The 25,346-nt window shown below is 36.4% G+C and overlaps 1 protein-coding gene across 2 annotated transcripts; it reads left to right on the top strand.

The window, feature by feature from the left end:
* Nucleotides 1–10,018: 10,018 nt before the first annotated feature.
* Nucleotides 10,019–23,956, top strand: LOC143365585 (arrestin domain-containing protein 17). Of its 2 annotated transcripts, none has more exons than XM_076806019.1 (8): nt 10,019–10,607; nt 10,675–10,790; nt 16,622–16,741; nt 16,824–17,038; nt 19,844–20,017; nt 20,845–21,018; nt 22,149–22,392; nt 23,416–23,956. In XM_076806019.1, exons 1-8 carry the CDS (start codon nt 10,549–10,551, stop codon nt 23,571–23,573), a joined length of 1,260 nt encoding a protein of 419 aa, XP_076662134.1. In that variant the 5' UTR covers nt 10,019–10,548; the 3' UTR covers nt 23,574–23,956. The 2 variants fall into 2 exon arrangements, with proteins under 2 accessions (XP_076662134.1, XP_076662051.1); XM_076805936.1 differs by having other exon boundaries at nt 23,413–23,956.
* The last annotated feature ends 1,390 nt before the right edge of the window (nt 23,957–25,346 follow it).

Raw genomic sequence — 25,346 nt, 5'->3', positions numbered from 1 at the left:
GCGCAGCACGTCCCTGAAACTTGACCGTATGCGGCGCGCGCAATATTTGTCAGCTCTTGATCAATAATCGATACGGAAGTTCCTCAGGGAGCGCTCCCTAAGCCTGCGAACAGCCGTTCGGCCCGAAAGAGGACGTTCCGGTCCCTCCGAAAGATCGTTATCGGAATGAAAGTGACATCGCAAATTTTGCAACGTACATACATGAAATAAGATGAAGAATAAATTACTTAAATAAACTTAACCCTCAGTTAATCGTACTCCATTTTCTTTTGCACATTTTCATGGATGGGATATGCCACTTGCATAAATTAAATTTTTACAAATAGAGCAACTATTTGAATGCACAATAAATATTTCTTAATGTATACACTTAATCAGCTGTAGTTTCATTATAAATTCAAATCACAAGCAATTAGAATTTTAGAATACGGGATAAGCGGCTTTCACGCATTCATAGAAATAAAAAAAACATGCTACCCGTGCGCTGGTAAGTGTCATACGATCACTTCCGTCGCGAAAGTAACAAGAGTGCAATTGCATAATGGTCCCCGTATTTTGAACAGGCACTTGACACGCGACATTAAGAGACATTACAACTATTGCGGCACATAAGCTGTCCACATACAATTATCACTCCGCAACGATCGCATACTGTGTGCATAGTAAAGTTTCACTTTCCTTTTTTTTCACATTTACTCTTTTAATTACTTATATTTTCCCTGCTGCTAGACACTCGAAACCAGTTGCATAATTTAAGCGAGTTCTCAGTGTTTTACATACACTTTCACTTAGTTATTCATAGCAAGATATGCATTTGCTCTCAACATGGATTCAGGATGTGGGTTGGAAAAGTTTTCTTGAAAATTTCATTTCATCGAGCTTCCCATTGGATTCATCTGGCGTTTAAGAATTCACCGTTGCTGCTACTGTAGAACCTCGACAGCTGCACGAAAATGAAATTAAAAATGTATGCAACCTCGGGCTCGTTCGTTCAAAAGAAAATGCATGCATGTTTGGTTTGTCCAATAGACATATTGAGCATAGTACCTGGATTCATGAAAAAATTGTAGCACGTATCAAAAAATGTTACAGTACTCAACAAAACTTGTAGGGCCTACGGAAAAATTGTAGAGCCAACGAAAAGCTTGGAGGACTCGTGAAAGGGTTGTAGAATCTATGCAAATACTGTAAAGCTCGTTATGAAATTATGAAACCTACGAAAAAAATGTAGAACTCAAGAAGAAAGCTATAGGATCAATAATATATGATATATATTATTATTTATATTATTATTTTTTTATTATTGATATATATATATATATATATATATATATATATATATATATATATATATATATATATATGTTCATATTGAGAGGCTAGTAAGGAACTTATGGAGTTCACGGAAAAGTTGTAGAACACGTGAAGAAAACTATTGGATCAATGAAGATATTGTAAGGCTCGTGAACACGTTGCAGGACCAACAGAAAACTTTTACGATTCATGAAAAAACTTTTACGTACAATATAATAATGTACAAATAAAATAATAAGTAGGCACGATGTACATGAATACACTTGAATTTAATAAAATGACATTGTCTTAAAATGTTTAAAAAAATGCTAAAAAGGTTTTAGACTAACAAGCCATTATACATAGTCAGAAGCACTAGTAACAGACCCAATTATTGTGCCTATATTAATTATACTTATTTTTAAAGCGTAATGAGGCACTTAAAACCGGCCACCTGAATAACTTGGCTGCTATTGATGATAGGAAAAAATACATCAGGCCAAAATTATTGATCATCCGATGTTACTAGTTTTTTGATAGGTGGATGCGTCAAGGAGATATGAAAGTCATCTCTGTCAAAGACATATAAAAGTCATCTCTATTTTTTAAAATGGCACTACATATTATAACACCTACGATTGTAGCCTTTCCCGAGATAATTTTAATATAGGCCTTCAAGGTCATTGAAGGTCATAAACGTCAAAAAGGAGGAAAAATATAAATTCACTGTGAATGCTACGTAATGGGATATTTTCAGCTTTATTAATGAAATCAAACTGAGTCAATTCAAAATGTAAACAAAGTGCTTCACAAAAACGATGACCAGCCACAGAAAGACAGTGTCTGAAGGTTCGCCCACTGATGATTTCATCAGTGCATTAAAGTGTGCGATGATCAATAGCAGCACAGGCTCCTTTTATGTGTTCCCGCATGTCTTTTTGCATCTGCTGTAACAGATTATTTTGTATTGAAATACATTGTTTACATTTTGAATTGACTCGGTTTGATTACACAATCATCGGATCCCTAGTGAATATGAAGACAGGCTTTGTTTATTAAAATTTACAACACTTATTTGATTTAGGAAAAATTGTATAGTCGATGAAAAACTTGTGGGACCCACGTAAAAATTTAGTATCTATGAAAATGCGAGCCTTCTGAGAAAGTGCAACTGACGAAGACTGCAAAAAGGAAGCAAATGGACAAACCAATTGGTCCCCTCAAAGATTATAAAACAAATTTTGTTTGTTAGAACTTATAGGGAAAAATTATAGGGTCAATGAAAAAGTTGTGAAGCCAAGAAAAAAAAATTATAGGACTTACGAAAATATGGCAAGGCTCAAAATGTACAAAACTATCAGACTATTAGTAAATACAAATACAAGATCTAGCAAAAATTGTAGGGTCAATGAAGAGGTTGTGGAATCCACGAAAAAATTTGAAATCTATAAAAATACTGCGAAACTCCTGAAGAAATTCAACAGGCGAAGGCCTTCTTCAAAAAGCAGAAAGGAAGACAAAAGAATCCACACTATAGGGCAAGGAAATTTGATTTGCTTCCGTGAACCTGCAGTCAATTTTCAATTCAATTGGAACATCAGGCTTTCGCAGCTCTGTGTTCTTAGCTTGCAGTACAGTAGTCCTCCAAAAATTTATTTTCTTGGCTTGCAATGCAATAGTCCTTCACAATTTCATTTTCTTGGTTTGAAATACGATCAGTGATCGCCAGATTAAGACTTGTCTCCCACTCTACCATTCCCCTTTTACGAGGCTATTCCCACATTTTCCGGCGGCGCGCATCTCCACGCTTCCGCGACGGATCGGTCACGTGGCGTGATGCGCGCACCCAATCGCGTTGCACCTGCGTCTGCGTTGTAACTAACCCAGTAATGGCAGAGAGGGAGGGGGGGGGGGGGGGTAACTGTATTCCCCTCATTTTCCCCCGTCTGGTGATTCTGAATGCAATGGTCCTTCACAATTTTATTCTTTTAGTCTGTAATGGAATACACTGATTTCTCTACATATGTATGTCGCCGAGGCCTGGATGATAAACGTCGCGGAATTATCCCCACTACCGCGGATTATACCCCGTGAGGGGCCACGAAGCTCGAGAGGTCTTGGATGTCGAGGAGTGTAAACATAACACGGATAGGGTATGTCTCCTGAACGAAACACGACGCTGGCAAGACCCATGTTGTTGACATATATCGAGAATTCACTGTTGTCCTCCTTCTTTTAATGACTAAACTTTTCTCACCGTCATATATCAGTAGTATAATAATAAAATTTACTATGTCCATTTTCGAAAAATACTGGGATATTTATCACAATCTGTTTTAACTATTATTATTGGTATTACTTTTAATTATTATTGGTATTACGCTTTGCAAAATATATGTTCAAACTTTTAATTTAAATATTGAAAAACTAAAATTCATAAATATCTCAAAAGTGCTTCGGATGGACATAGCCAGATTTGATACTATGCTATACATATATCGGCAGCAATTAGCCAAAATGTTGAAAAGAACAAGAGAATCAGTTTCGTAACAAGTTCGTAGACAAGTTTATCTTCGTAGACTAGTAGCACAACATATTCAACAATTTCCTCTGAATGCGAGTCTGCCTTCTTCTAACAACCCAAACAGGGATCTACCTTCTCTCGCGCCATGAGCTGCATCGGCTGCAACTGACCAAGACTTTAAAAAGAAAAACGAGACCAAGGGAATCAGTTGCCTAACAAATTCGTAGACAAACTTCCTGAATCCACAACGTAATACTCCCCTACAATTTCCTTTCGTCGTGTCTTCTTTTAACGACCCAAGCAGAGCTGTGCCTTCTCCCTCGCCGTTGGGTGTATCGACTGAAGCTGACCAAGACTTTGAAAAGAAGAAAAAATGCCAAGCGAATCAGTTTCAATAGTAACATTAATAGAATTACAAGTAACACGCTATAGCAAATTTGCGGCGCAACAGATCCCGCAATTTTGCTTCAGCGTTTCGTCCATCCTCTTTCAGCGAACCAAGCAAAGATTTACTGTCTTTCTCGGCCTCAGATGCATCGACTGCAACCGGCCGAGAACTCTGAGAACGTGGAAAAAGGACGGAACACCCAGCTCCGTAGTAAATTCAGCTTGTTACGCACGAATAGGTCGTAACTTCATCGTGTTCATTCTTGCACGCCGGTATCGAGCCAGGTATCTGTGTGTAGCACGGTAACCAGATATTGCGGAGAATTAATTACATACGCTTTCGAACAGTATCTCTGTAATATGGGCGACTTTAATTAGCTATCTCGCTTCTCCCGGCGATTCTTTTCGCCGATAGTAAATCACCGGGCACCTTGTCTTACTCGCGGAATGAAAATTTCACAATGATCCGCGATTATCGGTCGGACCTCGAGTTAGGCTATTTCTCTTATTTCTGCTCGTCCCGCAATCGTACGCGGAGCACTACGCTCGCTGAATAAATATTCTCAGCGATCTAAATCTCGGATTCTATATCGAATTTCAAGCGGTGATTGCTTGTTAATTTAATACCACTGCGAAGTTCAGGTGTTCTGTGTACAGGCCGATCTATTTCAAAAATATTACCGGGAGAGAGAGACAGAGAGAGAGAGAGAGAGAGAGAGAGAGAGAGAGAGAGAGAGAGAGAGAGAGAGAGAGAGAGAGAAAGAGAGAGAGAGACGTCCGAATGTAATTCAACTATCCGGTTAAAGTTCGAATTTGCATTGCGAGTCGTGTTTGTGTAGAAGGGCTAAATTTCTCATGAATTCGCTGGAGGTATCGGGGCGGTATAAATGATGTTTTTTGGTGATAAAAGTGGGAACGCATTTGTGTCACGCAAAATGGTGTTATGTGATGGCACGTGACGCGGTGGATTACGATTTATATTTCTATCTTGTTAGTTCTCGTAAATTATTTAGTAATAGTTCCTAAACGTTTTCTATGACAGGGCGTTCCATAAATATTTTACATTTTAATATATAAGATGATAGAATAATAGATAAAATAAGTGAGCGAAACTAAGCGTTACGAAAGAAAGAAGTACTTATTCTTACTTGATAATTACCTAAAATGAAACACGTAAAAATAGTAAAATAAATATACAGTGTATTCTCGTAGCAGCATTTAAAACGATAAGCTCGCATTAATTTTGATAATTGTCCATAGAACATCTATTTATTTTCGTGAAACATGGTTGGAGAAATACAACATCAATACAATAATAGATCATGTAATACATCGCTTCTTGCTAATCACTGTCCAACAAAATAAAACTTTTTTCGAGTTTTGCAATATCTGTTGGGTGATTCTTATACACTTTGTCATTCTAAAATCAAATCCGAAAGCAGAATTGCTCTATCACGCAACGTTTTCGAAAAATATTGGTAAATATAAATATATATATTGGTATTGGTATATTGGTATTTTATATATATATATATATATATATATTGGTTCCTATATTGGTTGTATGCTGTATTTTTGTATTTATGTGAAAAATCCTTTATCTAGCAGAAATTTACTATACAGGAATGAATTCTACAGACATTTCTGGTAACGTTGCGTGATAGAGAAATTCTGCTATCGGATTTGATTTTAGAATGACAAAGTGTATAAAAATCACCCAACAGGTATTGCACAAGAATTTTGGTGTTGGACAGTGATATATTACGAAACACTAAATTATGTTTCTTCGCAGAACAGCTGAGAACGCAGAGAACAGCTGATAAAGAATTATAAAAAAAGAATACAATGGTTAGTAATGTGATAGGCACTGTTGAAAGATTAACAGTATGTTTAAGATAAAGCCGTTCGGCGTCTGCCCGTACGGGCAGCGATTTTCTTGCCCTGGGCATACACAGAACGGCGGGCACGAAGCCACGCCCCTGCGGGCAATGCTGCATAATCTGTCACACGCATTGTCACAATTACGTGGCCACTTACGGATATGCTACGGCCTACCACCACTTCGCTAAGTCACTTGCCCGTACCTTTGCCCGTAACTGTGCCCACGGGCATCGGCGGGCGCCGGTGTCGCCAGATCAAGACTTGTGCTCCCACTCTAACTTCCCCTTCTACCGCGCCGTTCCCCATGTGACGCGTTTCGTCTCTGTGGTGCATACTTCGGTACTGGCAGAGGGGGGGGGGTAACTTTTTTCCCTCAATTCGTGCCTCCTCCCCTCATCTGGCGACATTGGCGAGTGCCCTTGCCCGCTAGTAGGCACGTTGGACAGCTCTGGTTTAAGGTATGTTTAACACAAGTATGTTCGTTAATGTAATTGTTGTTACAAACAGTAATTTCTAGCAATGCAGCTCTTTCGCAACAATCGTGTTAGTTCCTTTTGCTTCGGTTTGATTACCGTAACCTGTAGTTATCTGATTAGAAATTTCTGTGGCAGAACTTGATGAAGTATAATTTAATACAAACTGCGGCAACAGTATACTATCATTTGATATTGGAATTTTGGAGCAACACGAACGTGAAGGCAGCCTATGTACGTGATAATGCGCGAAATAACGCGAAAAGCGTGACGTGATTATAATTTGTTCCTAACAAAATAGCGAGAATACGTCAACTCATATTTTCCTAATTTTACGTAAAATTATGTAACAAATATGTAACATCTTGTGACATTATAGAAATGTGTCTTTATTTTAACTTTTTTTGATATTAACTTTTCGTTTTTGTTTTTGTTTTCTAAAAATATTGCTTATTTCTAAGATGATTTATGGATTCCTTCTTCAAACAGAGTTTAATGTGTAGATTCGACGAATTCAATTTGTATTAGTGATTTTAAACATTCATTAACGTTGTACTTTCTGATGATTAAAAAACGTTTTACTAACTGGAAATTATGACGTTCGACTAGTGGAACATAACTGTTAATACTTCCTATATTCGGCTTTGTTGCATGGTTTCATTATCGTCGTAGAACTTCCTTGCTCCTTTATGGTTCACTAATGATGATTGCTTTCCATTTATATCGCATGCGCCGCGCCGTGTTCCTTGACCTTGAATTAATCGATTACCGTTCGTTTTGCCCGTTGCAACGATTTTTAGCCGAAAAAATATTCAATGTTGAAAATCAACTATAATTAACGTTGAATGAATGTTTAATTAATAATATTACAAGTTTGCAAATAGAACGAATTTAAAGGAAACAATACAATATGCTTCGAAATTTAGTGAATGAAAAATTAGTTGAAGAACAAATTCCCAACCTGTTTGACAGATAAAAAATATAGAGAAAACAATACTCGATAAATCAATATTCAAAGAACTTCGATATCTAAAATATCAAAACTTTGTTGAAGAACTCAAAAATAATGTACAAGAATAGGGAAAAATCACAGAAAGGAATGGTGAATGATTCAATAATTAAAAAATGTATATAAATGTTAATATCTTGGACTGAAAGATAATATCCCGAACGGACGTTACTGAAGTAATGAACTCGTTATCACTGACACCTTTCTTATTATTAAGACAATTGTGATTTCTCAATAATAATTCGATGAGCATTGTTTGGCTTCATGATGTCCTGTTGTCAATAAATTGAATAGTAACATTTATCTCCAATATTTCAATACTGGATATCAGTAAGTTTAATTGTAATAAAATAAATATTTCTCGTGATACAGGTCGAGAGGGATGTTTCGAATTTTTTAAAAATTTTCTTTTCATCAAAAGTTTCCAGGATCAATGTAGACGAGCATGCTTTATCGCTAGTTGACGCGCGAGTTACGTACGTGTAGCAACATAATACACCCACTTTATGATGTTCTCTAATCGAGTAACTTAGCATCGAAAAAATGACGATCGTAAAGAGGAGAACATGCTGGCATTGCCTGCGTCGTATGCAAGACCATAATTGAAAATAAACAAAAATGTTATCATACAACACATACTTCATCAATTTAATCTTACGAACCGAAATGTTAAATTAGTTAGAAAATTCTGTTGCCTTTTACCTCCTCATCTACAACCTTATTTAATATTGAAATTAAATTTTATATAAAGCATTAATTTAAATGAAAATGTAAGGGTATTCAATTTTTACGAAAAGTTATAAATTATTTAGAATTTTTTAGAATTAGAATTTTAGAATTATTTAGATTTAAAGTAAAATTGATATAAAAAATTAATTTAAATGAAAATAGTACAGGTTGTACATCGCGCAATAAAGTGCATTGAGGACATTAAATTTTGTATGAACACCAGATAGAGAAATCTGCAATAACGATAGTTGAGTATTTGCAGCTGTGTTTTAATCTTGATGATTAACCTCGTTATGGCAGACCAACACCATCGATAATAAGTAATAACGTTATTACAGGCATATTGGAAGCAGGCCCATATTTATCAGCACCAATGAACATTACATCGAATACATTAACACGCTGGCTACCATCATTTGATCCGATAATAGTCTTCATATTCCAATACTTGATTAAATACAACGAGCACGAGTACCATTCATCAAATAGAAACAAAAATGCAATAGATAAAAGTCATTGATATCCTATGATTTTGATGCATCTATGACAGGCTTGTAGTAGTGTTTACAATACAATTAATAGCATTAAGATTTATCAAAATAGGAACAAGTGCTCAAATGAAAACGACCAGAGGATTAGGATCACATGAAAACATTTCATTTGACCATAATTCTACATCATAAATGGCAAACAGCCATTGACTGCCCACATTGTTATTAAACACATCGATAACCAATAATATGTACCAATTGATTTATTACTATTACACAATAGCTTGCTATCTATTACTATTGGAATAGCTTCATGCCAGGCAATTTGTCCAAGTCGAATGTGATTGAAAACATTTGGATGTTATTCAAATCACTTTCAACATTGTCATCATCTCAGCAATATATAATCATTTTTCCAGTTTCTGTCAAAAGCCAAATTCTGTGCAAAAAAGGCAAATTCTGTGAAGCAATTCTGACTAACTGGAGTAAATTATACATGTATTTCTTTATCTTCCAATTTTAACAAGACGACAAGAATTTAACGTTCTAAAAATTTTCTCTGGCTTTCACATATTTCAGACATTAATTTTTATTATGAACACACAATAAAATCTTCCGTCTGTACATTAACTCAACTGTCACAGCGTAACCGTTTGTTTTGAAGCAACGTGGCGATGAATTATAATCAAGTCAGTACAAATAATTACAAACTAAATACGTAGAGAAACTATTTGGGAATGTGCAAAATGTGGCTGGCTTAGTCATCGAGTATGTTTACTGCTTGTCTGGTTTCAAAGGGAATCCCCCCAGTGGTGGGGATAAAATTTGGACAGTTACGGTGGAGACCTTTGCGACAGTTATGGAGATTATACTGCACTTCGCTAGGCGTGTCCTTCCTGCATTCCTTCCAAGCGACTTTTTTTCAGCTCTTAATAATATTACAGCCTATGAAATCCGAAGATTTTAAATTGCATTGAGTGCGAAAGTCGTCGACCGGAAGTCCAAAAGGATTTCCAACTCTCTTTCGCTAACGCCTCGGGAATCCGTGGCGCCTCCGCTGATGGCACAAAAGGTGGCAGCGATGCGGCAGAATTTAAACAGTGGGAGTGACTCGAGGTGATCCTCGATTGGTCGATACGAGTGCCCTTATTACGCCGTGGTGTCCTTAATTCCGAGTTACGGCAGTGCGGCGTGCATCTACCTGTAAGGAAGAGGCTCCCAGCCGGCATGGCACACGGGCCGGAGAGGGTCCTTCGATTATCCGGGCCAGGGGAGCTGAAAGAGCAAAGGTTGTTCTCCAGTAGGCGACAGAATGTCGCCGGCGATATTGGCGGAGCAATTGACGCATGCGTCAGTCCTCGGCGAAGACTCGCCGCAATTTTGGAATCTTGTCAACAAACACGTCGCCCCGCGTCCTTAACCCGTTCGGCAGCGCGAGGCTGCCTCGCCTCTGCCTCGCTTCCCGTGCGAGACCGCACTCGACTTTTTGTCCTGACCGCCGCCGGAAGTGCCACCCACGCGTTGCTTCCGGAAGCTTTTCTCACTCGCCACCGTCCGTTCGAGTGAATCTCATCGAGTCCTGCACGGGTGCATCTAGACATGCAGCCAGGCTGGCCTAGTGCGCCAGAAGTGAAACACGTGCGCGTTTAACGCAAACAACCCTCGGGATCTTTCGAATCTCAGCCATCAATCTTCCGAGGTCCGCAAGATCTCGATGAAGTTAACGTCAAGATACTCGCCAATATTTTCGTGAAGAACACTATGGATAAGGACGAGTCCGAGGTAGAGCAGTCGGTGGCCTCGGCTGCTCTTGCTGAAAGGTATGAATTTTAAGGAAGGGTTTTACAAGGTGTGATAATTAATTCGAGTGCGTTTTTCTGTGGTCAGTATCGGTTTTCAAAACATCGACATCGTCCTGGACAATCCTCAACAGGTGTACTATAGCGGGCAAACCGTTTCTGGCCGCGTTCTACTGAACGTTACCGAACCAGTGATTGTTTTAGGTGAGTTTTTTCGGGGAATCCTACGGGATAGACGCGTTTAACGATCGCGGCCGGAGGAAACGAATACTGTTGAATGGTTTTGGGCGGCGGGGAATTGGGTCGAAAGTTCGTGGCAATTTCTGCGCAGTGCGTTCATTATCCTTCTTTCCTCGGTAATGGGATCTCATTTGACTTGGAGAACACGTTGGATTCTAGAGATTCTCCGTGTGCGGTCGATGTTTTATTTCTGGTCGGAAGAGGAGGAAAGAAAGTTTTGAAACGAGGAGAATTGGTTGAGAATGTGTGTACGAATTTTGTTACCCTGTAACATCAACGTTTAAGAGCAGTTTTAACTTTGTTTCGAGCAGTATTTAATAATGTTATAGCCCTGTATTATGTGTGTTAATATGTGATATTTGCAAAGTGTCAATATTTAATATTCTAATTTATTTCTAACCCTGTATTACGTGCGTGAATATGTGATATTTGCAGTGCGTCAATATTTAATACTTAACCATTTCTTGACATTGAATTACACGCATTAATGTTTAATATTACTCGGGGATTGTTTCGAACACATCATTTTTCCAATTTTTTAAATTTATACAAGAAATTACTTTAATATGAATTGATAAAAATTTAGTTTTCTGAATTTTGTCAACCTGTGTATTTTAGGTCAATATTTAATAATATTTTACGCTTTAATTGGAACAATATTTAATAATTATTTAACTCTGTGATGCTTCAATATGCAATATTTACAGTGTGCGAATATTTAAAATCCAATGATTTCTTAACCCTGTAACACATTCATTAATGTTTAATATTACTCGGGTGCTGTTTTGGACACCTCTTTTTCCAATTTTCAAATTACAAAAAATTGCTTCAATTTGAATCGGGATTAATTAAATTTTTTATAAATACTTAACATTTACTAAGTCCATAACGCAAAAATGTTCGATAAACATTTCAAGAAAAAAAACGGGGGTATGAAACCTCATCAGTGACGTAAACACCGTTAACCTGAATGATATAGGGTCTAGTAACTAAATTACTAGGTCAGTAGATCGGACACTCCACTTTTAATTCATTATTGAGTCTGCTATTTCAATTAGCGTACGATATCAAATGAATTTACGTGTAATTAAATTTAATCTTGAAGTACTGAATTTGGATCTCTCAGACTGTATGCAAATTTTAATCAAAAGATAATCTCACTATAGTTATCGAAATTAAAATTCTAGTGATGTTACGTATAGCTCTGTATTGATAATATCTAGTTGAGTCCTTTATTTTAACAAGAAAAAGTACGGGAAAAATAAATGAAAATTTCAATTAATATGTATGTCAAACATAATCAGACAACATAAAAATTGTCAATAGACTATAATCCGACTATACTTATTGGATGCAAAATTTTAAGAATGTTACTTATTTTTCTGTTTTTATTATATCAAGTTAGGTCCTTTAATTTTACAAAAAAAAATCACAACGCTGTCACCTAGAGAAATATTGAAAACTCTGTTGAAAGTCACTTCTTTAAAGTTTATTGTGATATAATTACCAACAAAGTCGTATAAAAATTGATAAAAATAGCAAAAATAAATTCTTTGTATTTATTATATCAAGTTGAATGCTTCATTTTTTCAAAAAAGTCAAAGGGTTGTTACCTCGAGGAAAAGATTGAAAACTATGTTGAAACTCACTTCTTTAAAGCTTATTATGATAAGATTACCAACACAGTCGTTTAAAAATTGATGAAAACAGCAAAAATAAATTCTCTGTATTTATTATATCAAGTTGAATGCTCCATTTTTACAAAAATATCGAAGGATTGTTATCTCGAGAAAAAGATTGAAAACTATGTTGAAAATCACTTCAGTTACAGCTTAATGTAATTGGATCATCCAACAGATTCGTTTAACAATCAATCAAAACAGTACAGATAAGTAAAAACTTCATTTATCTATCAAACAACATGCAAACTGTATCACACACACTTTATATTTAATCACTTCAATTAAAGCTTAATGTGACAAGATTACCAGGAGAATCGTTTAAGAAACAATCGACACAGCTCAAATAAATCAAATAAGAGAAAAAATCAAAGCAGATCCGAATGATCGAGGGTCGATAGTGGGAAAGGGATCATTGCGGATGTCGTACGTGAAGGTGGCTCGTAATTAATACGTGGCCACGGATTCACCTGCCAGATAAATTCGTCAAGCGCCGGAATAGCTAGTTCGAAGTTCCGCTTGCTGAAGCTATGGTATCGCAAGGTCGATGCATCGCATCGGGAGAGAACAGATTCATGTGGGATCGTGCTTTGTCGCAACCAGGCATCGGGAGCAACTTTATATTTATTCTTGCGATGTTTACACTGTGCCTCGCAATCACAAAAATTTTCTCTGCCGCTCCGCTCGAGTCGAACGCGTGCCAAACGTGCCATCGATCGGGTTGCATAACGGGTGACCTAAAAGACTTTGCTATCACTATATGTACATACATATACATACATACATATGTATATATATATAATGCGCGCTATACGACGATTCTGGTACTGCAGGAACGCTCGTCGAATAGATAGCAGAGGAAAGTGAAAATTCGATTGGCGTACGGTCCCTTGAGAATTTCGGGAACACATGGCAGATGCGTGTGATGGCTGTTTATCTGTAAGCTGCGAGCTATTACCAGTGTTGCGGCTCATTAAATATACAGGGTGTCTCACGTAAGTGTGACCCCCAGAATATCTTCTTTAATTTTGAGAAAGTAACAAATTTTGTATGTGTACTTTGAATGGTACCAAACGGTCAGTATTCCGCAGGGTTGTTTCTTTTCTGAATGTTGTTTTTTCTCGTATTTTTCAAGGTCATCAATGTTTTTTCTTTCAAATAACTATTTGTATTTTCGTGTTGCATTGCGTAACTCATAAAAAAATACATTCAAATATGTACTGTGTCATGACCCTCAAATAACCTTGAACTCCGAAGATAAAGGTCAAACTTGAATTTCGTTTGTAAGGAGAATGCTAACGCCTATAAATCTGTAGAAAGTGTCTTTCTACAGCTAACACCTAATAAAATTATACAGCAAATTAAAGTAAATCATTGACATGATCAATCCATCTCGATTATTCTTTGTGCTACAAAAGATACTTTCTACAGATTTACAGGCGTTAACATTTCTCGCAAAGCCTACATTCTCGTTACAAACGAAATTTAAGTTGGACCTCCATCTTCGGAGTTATTTGAAGGTTATTTGAAGATCATGTCACAGTACATATTTGAATGTATTTTTTTATGAGCTATAAAATATAAGTAGTTATTTAAAAAAAAACATCTATGACCTCGATAATGACCGTTTGATACCATTCAAATCACACATAAAAAATTGTTTACTTTGTCAAAATTAGAGAAGATATTCAGGTGTCGCACTTACGTGAGACACCCTGTATATGTATATACTTATAATTAGTATATAAATTCTAGGATAAGTCTTGCACGTGCCAGTTAATTAGTTGTGCTAGTTCATAGTGCTTTCTGGTTTAATTATTTAGTGTTTGTATAGGGTAATATTTGATTAGTGATTATTACAGCCTGCATTGGTTTCAAGAGTAACTAGATTTATTGAATTTAATAAAGTCGTATTTTAAAATTTTTCAAACGGTTTTACTATACATTATACTTCTGTATTTGATTTATTGATTCTTGTCATACATCCATAAAATCTGCAGTCTAGTCATTATAATTAGTACACTGCGGATTTGTATGCAACATTAATATTTCTTGAATCAATTGCAAGGAGTGATTAAATAAACATTCCTTTCCTCTTTTAAGAGATCATGGTCAGTCAAGAAGCAGGAAGAAGTGATTTTTGGGAATTTTGTTTCTCAAAACCTGTAAGAGTTTGTGTCCAAAAAATGTTTTCCTAAAAGAGGATTATATTATGGTGTACTTAATAATTTTTTCTTATTTAAAAATCTTGATCAATTATAAAGTTACTGGCTGACTGTAAGTCCTGTCAAAAAGACCATAACCATTACTGAGGCCTTAACCGGTAAATGACTTCATCTGAAATTAAAAATTCGATAAAATTTTGATTTTGATTTTATTGTATATTTTTTTATTGACTGAATTTGCAGTCTAATTATCAGAATAAAAGAAGAATCAATCTGGAAGATCCTGATTGAAGATTTTTTTAAGACAATATTTTGTCTTATAGAGAAGATTTTTTTAATTAGAAAAGAAGATTTTGAAAAGAAGATTTTTTTAATTAGAAAAGACGATATAGAAATGTGCATATATATGTAGATTTAAGTTATCAAGAAATACATTGACATAATGAAAGAAATTTTAGTTATAAAATTACTTATTAACTTAATAATTAATCTTCTGGAAAATTCATCATATTGTTTTCTGTTGCACATTCGTTTATCTGTAAAAATAAATACAAAATATCGCTCGTTTATTAACTGTAATACTATCTTTACAGCATCTTCACGTTGAAAGTTGCAATTTTTCATGGAATCTATTCTTTAGTGCTAGGTGCACAACAAGAAAATTTTTCAAAAATTCATTCTCCGAGGGAAACCTGGGGGTTGTACACTGCATAACGAAACGTTCAAAATACCCTTCTTGAAGTTCAAAAATAGCTTATGTAGCATCATAGCAAGGATAAATATAATGTTGCTGCTACAAAAGTTTGCAAAAAGTTTACAAAAGTTCAGTTTGAGGGGAATAAAATCGTTATGTTTTCGCATGTAAGGGGAAGGGAAAGCTCATTGGAGCCAGAATTAAAAATAATGAAATACTGTAACGAAACTTGAGTGTCAAACTAATTCCTGATAAGTTCACTACTTATGTTTCTATTTATGTATTCACTATCTATAAATATTTATGTATTTTTAGAGAAAAGAAAAAAGGGTGAAACATATTTTCACTATAGTGACTGATTGCCATTTCTAATCTGCAATTAAAGAATACTTTTAAATTACGAGTTTATATGCATTGATATTTTAGTATAAAAACAAGTCAATTTTCTGAATCCAACAATTTATGCACTTCTGAAATTCGAAACTAAATAACTAATCTTTTTTTTTAAAAAACGGAATACATGAATTTAGTCGTGTTTGGTCGGACTTTTTACTCTCAATTCTTGCATTTTTAATGATGAAGATATAAAAAGAAATACACCGCTCGTTTTACTCGATATGTTTTTACCCGACTAACTTTTATACAGTTTTTGATACGTTCTCCTCTCTAGTGTACAAGTAGAGAACCAGCTGTGTGTAATATGAAAAAATAAAAATATGAATACAGGGTGTGACAGAAAGAGTGTAGGAAAACGAAAGCCAATTCGCGCCCAAACGCTTTGTTTTCGAGTTATTAACGAAAAACACGGGCCAATCAGAGCGCGGTTATAGCTAACGGATTTCGGATCGGCGACAGGTCCCGCCGAGCGTGGCGTTGCCGTCGGCGGAGTCGGAATCCATCCGTTGTATCCGCACTCTGATTAGTCCGTCTTTTCCGTTAATAATTCGAAAACAAAGCGTTTTGGCGCGAATTGGCAAAGGAAAAAAGTTCTCAAAACTACCTCAGGAGTCATCCCTTTCTTTTCCCTACACTTTTTCTGGGACACCCTGTGTATATGATTTAAATAGATTGTTTTAATTTGACACATAAAAAGTGGCATGAAGTTTTCCGGGTACCCAACATCACAATGGAAACTGTTGTTACGTTTATTACCTTAATTGGATGTAATTCGTGTAAGAACCGAACCCCGACCCAATCCTGAAGAGTCGACCCAATTAATTCGTATTCCCGTTCTAAGTGTGACCTTTCTGCGTGCAGGGATTAGACTTAAGTACAAGGGGGAGGCTCAGGTGTATTTTACCGATCGATCGGCCGGGATCCGACGTAAGTTTTCGGCGTTCGAGAACTACCTGCATGTGGAGACATATCTGGCGGGTGGTAAGTAGATACATCAGATCGGAGATCGGGAATTGCGACACGAAATCCGGTGTCGGGACTAACGGATTCTCATCACGGGTAGATGGTAAAGAAAAGTCGACGATAACTGACGGCGTCTACCCGTTCAACCTGACGCTTCCAGAAAACCTGCCGTGCAGCTTCGAGGGCCGATATGGGCGAGTACGCTACTCGATTAGAGCATTGTTGGACGTAACGACCATTTATCGGTTTTCCACCAATATTATTCCATTCACGGTGGCTCCTATTCTTGACCTTAATCGAGACCCTCTCGCCGCTGTGAGTAGGAATCTAACAATGAATGATACTCGTTTCTGCAAAACTGATTTCAATCCTGGTAACGCAAATGTATTCGCGAATTAGTACATGCAGTTTTCTACTACATTCATATGTGCGGCCGACTTCGACCGTTATTTGACCCTCTAAATATTTCAAAATTCTGTGCGAATCAACACGTTCCGTGCTGAACCGATTTTGCTCGATTTTTCATTCAGACTATTTGACGTTTTCATTAAAGGCTGGCCAAACTTGTCGAAGTGCAACCTCCACTCCAATTTCAAAGAGCTTTAGATATGTTATCAAGGTCATCATTCTGAACAATATTTCCCTGTAAAGTTTTTTGCGATTGGCTATAGTTTACGAGATATTTGCAAAAACCTTTACTTGCAAAAAACTTGTCGATGCGCGCTACCTCCTCTCCGATTTCAATGAGCTTTGCATATGTTGTCAAGGTTATCATCCTGAACAACATTTCCATTTAAAGTTTCTGGCGATCGATTTTAGTTTACGTGACATTCGCAGAAACCTTCCCTTGTAAATCCATGGGTATCCTGGAAAACGAACACTGCTTCGTGCGGCAGAAAAATCATACGCTTAGCATAATGTAAACTATTTTGAGTAAGAAACGGGTTAGGTTTGGGGACGTACGGGGAGGAAGGAAAGCGTCGGGGGTCACGAACTGGGGCTCGTGGAGGCCAGCCGAACGGCCCTCTGGTGGAGGGACACCGTGTGGGAGACCCGCACGGGGTCCTACTCCAGTAGATACAGTGATTTCTCTATATATGTCGCCAAGATCTGGATGAGAAATGTCGCAGGATCATCCCCACTGTCACGGGATATGCTCCGTGAGGGGCTATGAAGCTCGAGAGACTTCGGACGCCGAGGAGTGTAAACATAACACCGCTTGGGTATGTCTCTTGGACGATACACGACGCTGGCAAGACCTGTGTTGTTGACATATATCGAGAATTCACTGTAGTTGGGTGGAGTTCCATTCCACCCCGGGATGGATGGTTGTCAGAGAGGGGGGCGGTCAGAGTCGATTTCGGTTACGAGTTCCTGGCCGCCTCCCTACTTGCTCAGGGAGGTCACCGTGGTAGAGTTAGCGGGTATGTACACCTTCGGGGGAGTCCCGCATATCACCGTCTCTCTCCCCAGGGAGGGCGGGGAATCCCTAATGAGTGGTTAACACTACGTAAAAAGAAAGGTTTAGGGACCTAATCCAGACCTAATCCCTGCATGTCCAACTAAAGTTATTTGCAATTATCTCATAAACTAAATCCGACCGCCAAGAAAATGTTGTACAGAATGGTGACCTTGACAACAGATTTCAAGGTCAGTGAAGTTGCAGTGAAGGAAGCACTTCGACAAGTTTACCAAAGACTAATACACTGTCACAAATTATCATCAAATCATCATCATCATCATTATTTATCATTATCATCATTTTTTTGTCATTTTTTTAAAATTTTCTTCTTTTATTATTTTTTTTTATTTGCATTATTGTGCATTGCCTACTTATTACCTACTTATTTATCTGTATCTCCTTCTTTTGGTGCAAATATATTTTTCAATCTTAACACCAGGCTTACGGAGCACTAAAGGAGATTTACATAATTATGTCACAATAACAAGAATGCGAATAAATCAATTTATCGAATAATTCCTCATAGATGCATCTTTACAATTCACATAATTGTAAAATAAAAATATTTTAATCCGTTAGTTTTATGGGTTCCGTAGACCTAGTGGTAAACGTACTGTAAAATTATACATTTTCGATAGGTGTGCCATAGATGGTACGTGTTGAATATTTCTTTGCATACGTGCTAACACATTGATTCTTTTCAAATCACCAATGTTATCTTTGCATTTAAATGACTATACTGTAGAGTTTTATGAAATATAATTTGTTATTAAAGCAGAAATGCAATGGATGTTTTTCATTTTACAATTTTCTGGCATACGGATGGTGTTAATAACATCCAACGACTGCTTTATTAACAATCTTAGATTATACATAACTATGATAATACTGTGAATACCTTTCCGTAATTAAAGGGTTGAAAACACAATTTTAACGATAGTTATTGGAGGCTTTCTGATGCAAGCCTTTTCAAATATGAAAGTTTTCACAATGTTTGAAAGATTAAAATCACAGTTGTAATGTGCTCTGATACTAATATGTAGACTGCGGATTTTATGAATTTATGATAAATATAAGTACATCAATCTTAAGCAGTAAAAATATTTAAAAAATTTAGTGATACTGTTTTATTATTTTCAATTCAATCAAATTATTAAAAAAAGACAGATAATTTTTATTTTGCATAAAAGTGCGTAGTCTACTAATGTATATCTGGAAATATGAAACTAGAATAAGAAACAAATCGAGTTGTGGAGATATTAAACGATCCTTGGTGTATCAAATGAATCAAATTTTCTTTGATAAGATCCTGTGCTCTCTCCCATTTTGAATGCATTCAATAAAATCACACTTTGTAATTTGTACGTCTTTACTTCAACAGTATGGAAAATAGCGAAAGCAAGAGTACTATTTACAGAAAGATAATATACATTCCTACAATTAAAATAACAATATATCGTATAATAGATAGCAAATGATAAGTGGTGAGAACTGTAATTATTTTTGCACCGATTTGTTAATGCAATAATTAAAATGATGGTGAAGCATTGAGAAAATTTTGCTATTCAACACGGATTACATCCGGAAGACTCTAATAACTATGAAAATATACATGTCGTGAAAGTATGAACTCTACTAATTTTAACGATTCTTTACAGTTGCCCATACATGCTCAACAATCAAAGGTGTATATGGGACAAACCGAACCCATCACTATATCCATGTCTCTTCCAGTTCATGGTTATGTTCCTGGGCAAACGATACCGATAACGATCGTCCTGACAAACCCCACCACGATTGTGATTAGGAAAATCAGAATCGTTTTCAAAAAAGTAACCTCTATCTTTTGTGTATAGCTCGAACTTTACCTGTAGTTTGCACACAAATTCACAATTATTTGGACACTTTCACGATGCTTTAATTCGACACTAAAGATGCTTTATCATGCACATCGATACACCTTTGGATGATGGAAATTTTTAACTTTACATGCTTTGTTTAAAAATACTTTTTAGGAACACACTTTGTTAAGACACATGTACAATTTTTCTAGAAATATTTTTCAAGGTAGTTCTCTGCGAAGCGTCAATTCCCTAACTGGATTTAGTATGAATGATTAACAACTTGAGTAACCCGACAGAAGATGAAAAAAGTTTTTAAACGCTGACTTCAGACTAGGGTTGCCAGATCTCTGGGTTTAGCAAAAAGTTTGCCAGAATAGATTTTCCGATTTTAACAAATGGTTTTCCATAATCTTCCTCTGATTGTTTGATTCCTGGTAAAGTTGACCTTCCTTTAAATAAAGTTGACAATCATTTCAAACAGAAAAGGGCAATGTTTATTGTCTTATTTGAAAATATTGAAAAATTTCATGTTTTACAAGTGTCCAAACACTTTTGAATTATAGTGTGTATGAACAGTACTTTCTTCTTACGTTCTGTTGCAAAATATTAAATGTTGTGTTCTGTTTAGAGTAATTGTTGAGTGATAGTATTGAAGATGAAATATGTATATTTAATACATAATTTTCTCCAGAGAATGCTAGTCATGCATGTAAAGTAGTAATTTTGTTAATTCCTACTTGGCAGTGCGATCAATATATTTTTGTTCATCGAATTTTAGTCTAACGCTTGTTTTTAAGTCGTATATCTTTTCTTAGGTGGTGAGTTATCATGCCACGGAAAAGTCCCGTAAGCATAAAGAGATCGTAGTAGAAGTAGAACAACCTGTTAGCAAAGAGTTCCATTCGTACGACGTTACTTTCGACGTTCCTGCAGTACCACCCACAGGGATGATCCATTGCAGCATCATCGACGTTCTGTATACACTTAAAGTGAGACTATCTCAATTCTCAAAGAGCACCATACAATAACAAGAGCACATTTCACTATAATCCAACATATTTTCACGACTATTTTTGCAAAAATCTTCTCATTTTTAAAACAGTCTTATCCTATTACAGTAATATCTCAATACGCATGAGGTAGCTGTGCACACTATTTATACAAACACAGAACCTTTTTGTTCTGAATTATTTTTTTATGAAATTTTTACCACTATAGTGCTGACATTTCTATGATTAATATGAGACGAAACATGACATATTTCGGAGCATATCTACTTGTTTAATTCTCGATTCAGTAGAACCTCGATTATCCGAACCGATATCGGCATTTAAATTAAAACCTAATGTTGTAGTGATGTATAGAATAAATCATATTTTACATGAAATACATACATATTAAGATAATGAAATCGGTTCGGATAATCGAGGTTCTACTGTACCGTGTATTAAACAAGCAAGAATGATCCAAATTGTCTCGTGTTTGGTGTCATTTCAATCGGAGAAATGTCACAACTATGTTGGTATAAGTTCCATTTAAAAATTATTAAAAACAAAAATGGATTATTATTGTATTACTTGCCATTCTTTTGTACATTCTACGTTAACGCTGAAAGATCACTGAATAGTGTTTGTATACGATATAAAGGATAATTTTAAATTGCTATAAATAAATACTATATTTTTTTGCAAAAAAATCGTTCTTTTTACAGCAGGCTTGTTTCGTTATTGAACACATTGACTGCCGAGTAACTATGTCGGAAAATATGACAAAATTAAAGTTCAGATAATGTCATCTAAAGACTGAAGATTGGAGAGTTAAAATGAATCACAGTGATCTATCACTGTTCTAACCATTCTAGATCCTATAAGTCCTACTGGATTTGAGTTTTTACACAAATATCTTACTACAAGAATGAATTTCTTAGACGTGGCAGTCAACGTGTTAAAGAGCACTCCAATTGCCAAATTGCAAAGCAGATAATCGTTTTTACGGTAACAGTTAACATTAAAATTATGTTTGCAGGGTATTTTTGACTTTTAGCCGAATGAGCACGTTTTCGAAGGTTGCAGTTTCATTTTGAAACTCCCTGTACACGAAACATTTTTTCTGTTAACAGGTCGAAGCCTGCGTAGATGTCAGCGAGTGGTATTACAGAATGTTTCAAAAGAACTTGAAACTGCGAACAAATATAGTGGTCGGCACGGTGCCACTTCAAAATTACGAAACCCCGCAAAAAACCAACGACATGACGGAAACTTTTTCAGCTCTTCCGCTGTGTACAGGGACCGTCGAAGAACGCGAAAACAACGTGCCCCCATTGGAAAACATCGAGGAACAGGAGAAGACTGCAAATTTGTCTTGTACGTACATACGATGCACCGCGTACGATTGCTACATGTTAATTTCGAGTGTTTATGGCGAACACGGGTCGACAGTTTCTATTAATCACCTGTTGGAGAATTTAAATGTGTTTCTGGACACTTGTTCCGGAGTTCCAATTCAAAGTTCTCATATAACTACTACTTATTGTCGTTGTTTAATGACGCGTGTCCATTTTGTTATAAACTAGGAATTTAGTTCTCATTAATAGACCGGTTCAACATTCTTACATTTACGATTGTAGGGCTTGTAAAAATACATTCATGAGGAATTAAGTCTATTTCTGTGGTTATGTATTATAGTTAGACTGCGGACTTTATGCATTTACGGAAAAATTGAATAGGCAAAATTTGAAACAGCAAAAACATCAGAGGTTATTGCGAAATTAATTTCCAGAGAGGTCGCTCTTTTCAATATGAAAGTATTTTTTCGTGTTTTTCATTTTTACAACCACAGTTTGTAACTGAAAAATTGGAAAAAATTCTCGAATATGTGATTCGATGTACTAGACGTTCCAGATTTTGTTTTAAATTTTAGGCGTGGTTTTTTGTTTTTTCCCTGTAACTACCAAACTTTGCAGAAAGGATTCTTTTTAAATAAGCTATTGAACGGGCCATGTCGGGTTAAAATCGGGCGAACAACGTTTTTGTCCCCTTCAACCCTGAAGACTCTAAACACTGTTTTTTCATACTAAATTTATAAAAAAAAACTCCTTGAACTCCTATTTCTTGCAACGGAAGCAGAAAATTTTTATTTTCCGTAAAGATCCGCAGTCTAATTAATAATAACACTCGCTTCGAATCTAACTAAATACGTTATTTTTATAAAGTAAAATAAAATAGTTGCCGTTAGTGCTCCGTAGATCTAGTGTTAACACAATCAATAACGAAGTAAACTTTGCGAAAATTTCACGAGGTAATGATAGAAGATAGCTAGCTAGCTTTTTCTTGGTGAAACTTCGCTACCTGCCCTGTGGAAAATAAACATGATATTTCTTCCAGCAGTGCCGCTGTACGAGAAAAGTCAGATATATCGATCCTCGAAACCGGACAGAGACGATCCCACGGGGGATGAAGGCGACAGCGACGGAGAGGTCGAGCCGTACTCGCCCATGTATCGTGTGTATACCTTCAAATCCGACCGGAAGAAGAAGAATGATTAAGATCAAAGCGATCCGATCGACCGAAAACAATCTCGCTTAATTACTTGTTCGAAAAAAATTGTTGTTCGTCAGCGATGTCTATAAACAGATCCATGAAAAGGGCCTGTTGTTAACAGGAATTGGAAACAATTATTACATCAGTTTCGGTTCTTGAAACAGTTCTTTAGAAGTTCAATCAGATACAGGGTGGGCCATTTGAACCACTCGAATATTTCTGAAATTATTAGTGGAGGAGGACATATGAAGGTCATTTCCAATGCTTTCACTGGAACTATGTATTTTTCAATATAGTAATCGATGTAGTTCATTGTTCCCTCTAAAAAATACTAAAAAATTCACTAATTGATATATTAAAAAATACGTAGTTTCACTATAAGAATTGAACGTGAAACCATATAACTTCTGTGTAAAACAGTTTTCGATACCATTAATAATGCCAGAGACATTCGAGTGGTTCACTTCAAATGGGCCACCCTATACAGCAGTGTGAAACAATGATTTATGCAACCTTTTCAATCCCTGTTTGTTGTAACCGTTGAAAAAGGGTTCAGAGAGCCAACCACATTTTCCAAAGATTTTTGTAAGTTCGAGAGCATGCCAATGCACACGAATTACATATAGTTTCACTTTTTTCATCGATCTTAACGAGTCGCCTTCTATTCTGCGCCGTTGGCTTTTTTATTCGACTACGCGGTGAAGCAAAAACGATCATCAGAAGCGAAAGAGCACGCTGTGTTCGGGATATTAAAATCCGTTGGGACCAACCCGTGCAGCTAATTAAATTCCGTAATTACGCGAGCAACTTGCGAGCGAAGTTATTCTATAATTGTTCAGATTACGAAATCTCCAATATCATCGGGGCGAAGTTTGCGGAACGCGTAACAACGTGCACTGCTTTTATCGTTCGATACAAACATTTTCGCTATAACATCGACCGACATTTGTTGAACTGCGCGGATCTTTATCGCAAGATCCAATCTCGCTACTCAGTTTGTGGAGAAATCTGCTTTTCTCGATCTGTGAGTTCCTTGTGGAAACACTAAAAGCACAATGGTATTCGCTCTCGTTAATTATCGTTCATCATATTTACTAGCCTGCATTTTTCTCGTAATCGACAAGTTTATGAAAATTCTATTTTATGTAAACAACAGTAGCATACGTAAATTTGTTTTACCTGTACTAGTTTTTGAGAGTTCACGGTGCTGAAATCAAAAGACCTTCATTTTTTGAAATGAAATATTATACAATGTATCATCATTTTTCGATTCAGACAAAGATTTTCAATTGAAATGTGAGCTTAACTTCACCTTGTCAACCCAGAAATTTTGAACGTTTTTTCAATATAATCTTGTAGATCCTGACGAGAAAATACCAAAAATCAAAGTTTTAATGTGAGGAATTCACTGGTCCAAAAGTTATAAGTGTTTGAAGTTGAGCGATTTGAAGCTTTTTGACAGGTAAGGGCGCCGTCATATTGGTATGTACTCAGACATCGTCCAATGAGCGGAGCCGCGAGGAGGTTGGTCAGGGTTAGATTCAAGTGGGGGGACACTTGTGCTGCCATCTAGCAGCTCTGCTCGTTAGACGACGCGCGATGCTGAGTACATACCAATATGGCGGCGCCCTTACCTGTCAAAAACGCTCCAAATTGCTCAATTATAAACATGCACAACTTTTGGACCAGTGAATTCTTCACATTAAAACTTTGATTTTTGGCATTTTCTTGTCAAGATCTGCAAGATTATATTTAAGAAAGTTCAAAATTTCCGTGTT

This window comes from Halictus rubicundus, chromosome 1, assembly GCF_050948215.1.
Source record: "Halictus rubicundus isolate RS-2024b chromosome 1, iyHalRubi1_principal, whole genome shotgun sequence".
NCBI lineage: Eukaryota > Metazoa > Arthropoda > Insecta > Hymenoptera > Halictidae > Halictus > Halictus rubicundus.
The sequence above is the reverse complement of the archived record's forward strand: the minus strand, read 5'-3'. Positions and strand labels throughout refer to the sequence as shown.

Excerpts from the sequence above, each read along its gene's own strand:
- LOC143365585 (XM_076805936.1), top strand. The coding sequence starts at position 10,549 with ATGGATAAGGACGAGTCCGAGGTAGAGCAGTCGGTGGCCTCGGCTGCT. Across the intron at positions 10,608-10,674 it reads TCGGCTGCTCTTGCTGAAAG|TATCGGTTTTCAAAACATCG; the intron begins GTATGAATTTTA and ends TTCTGTGGTCAG. Across the intron at positions 10,791-16,621 it reads CGAACCAGTGATTGTTTTAG|GGATTAGACTTAAGTACAAG; the intron begins GTGAGTTTTTTC and ends TTCTGCGTGCAG.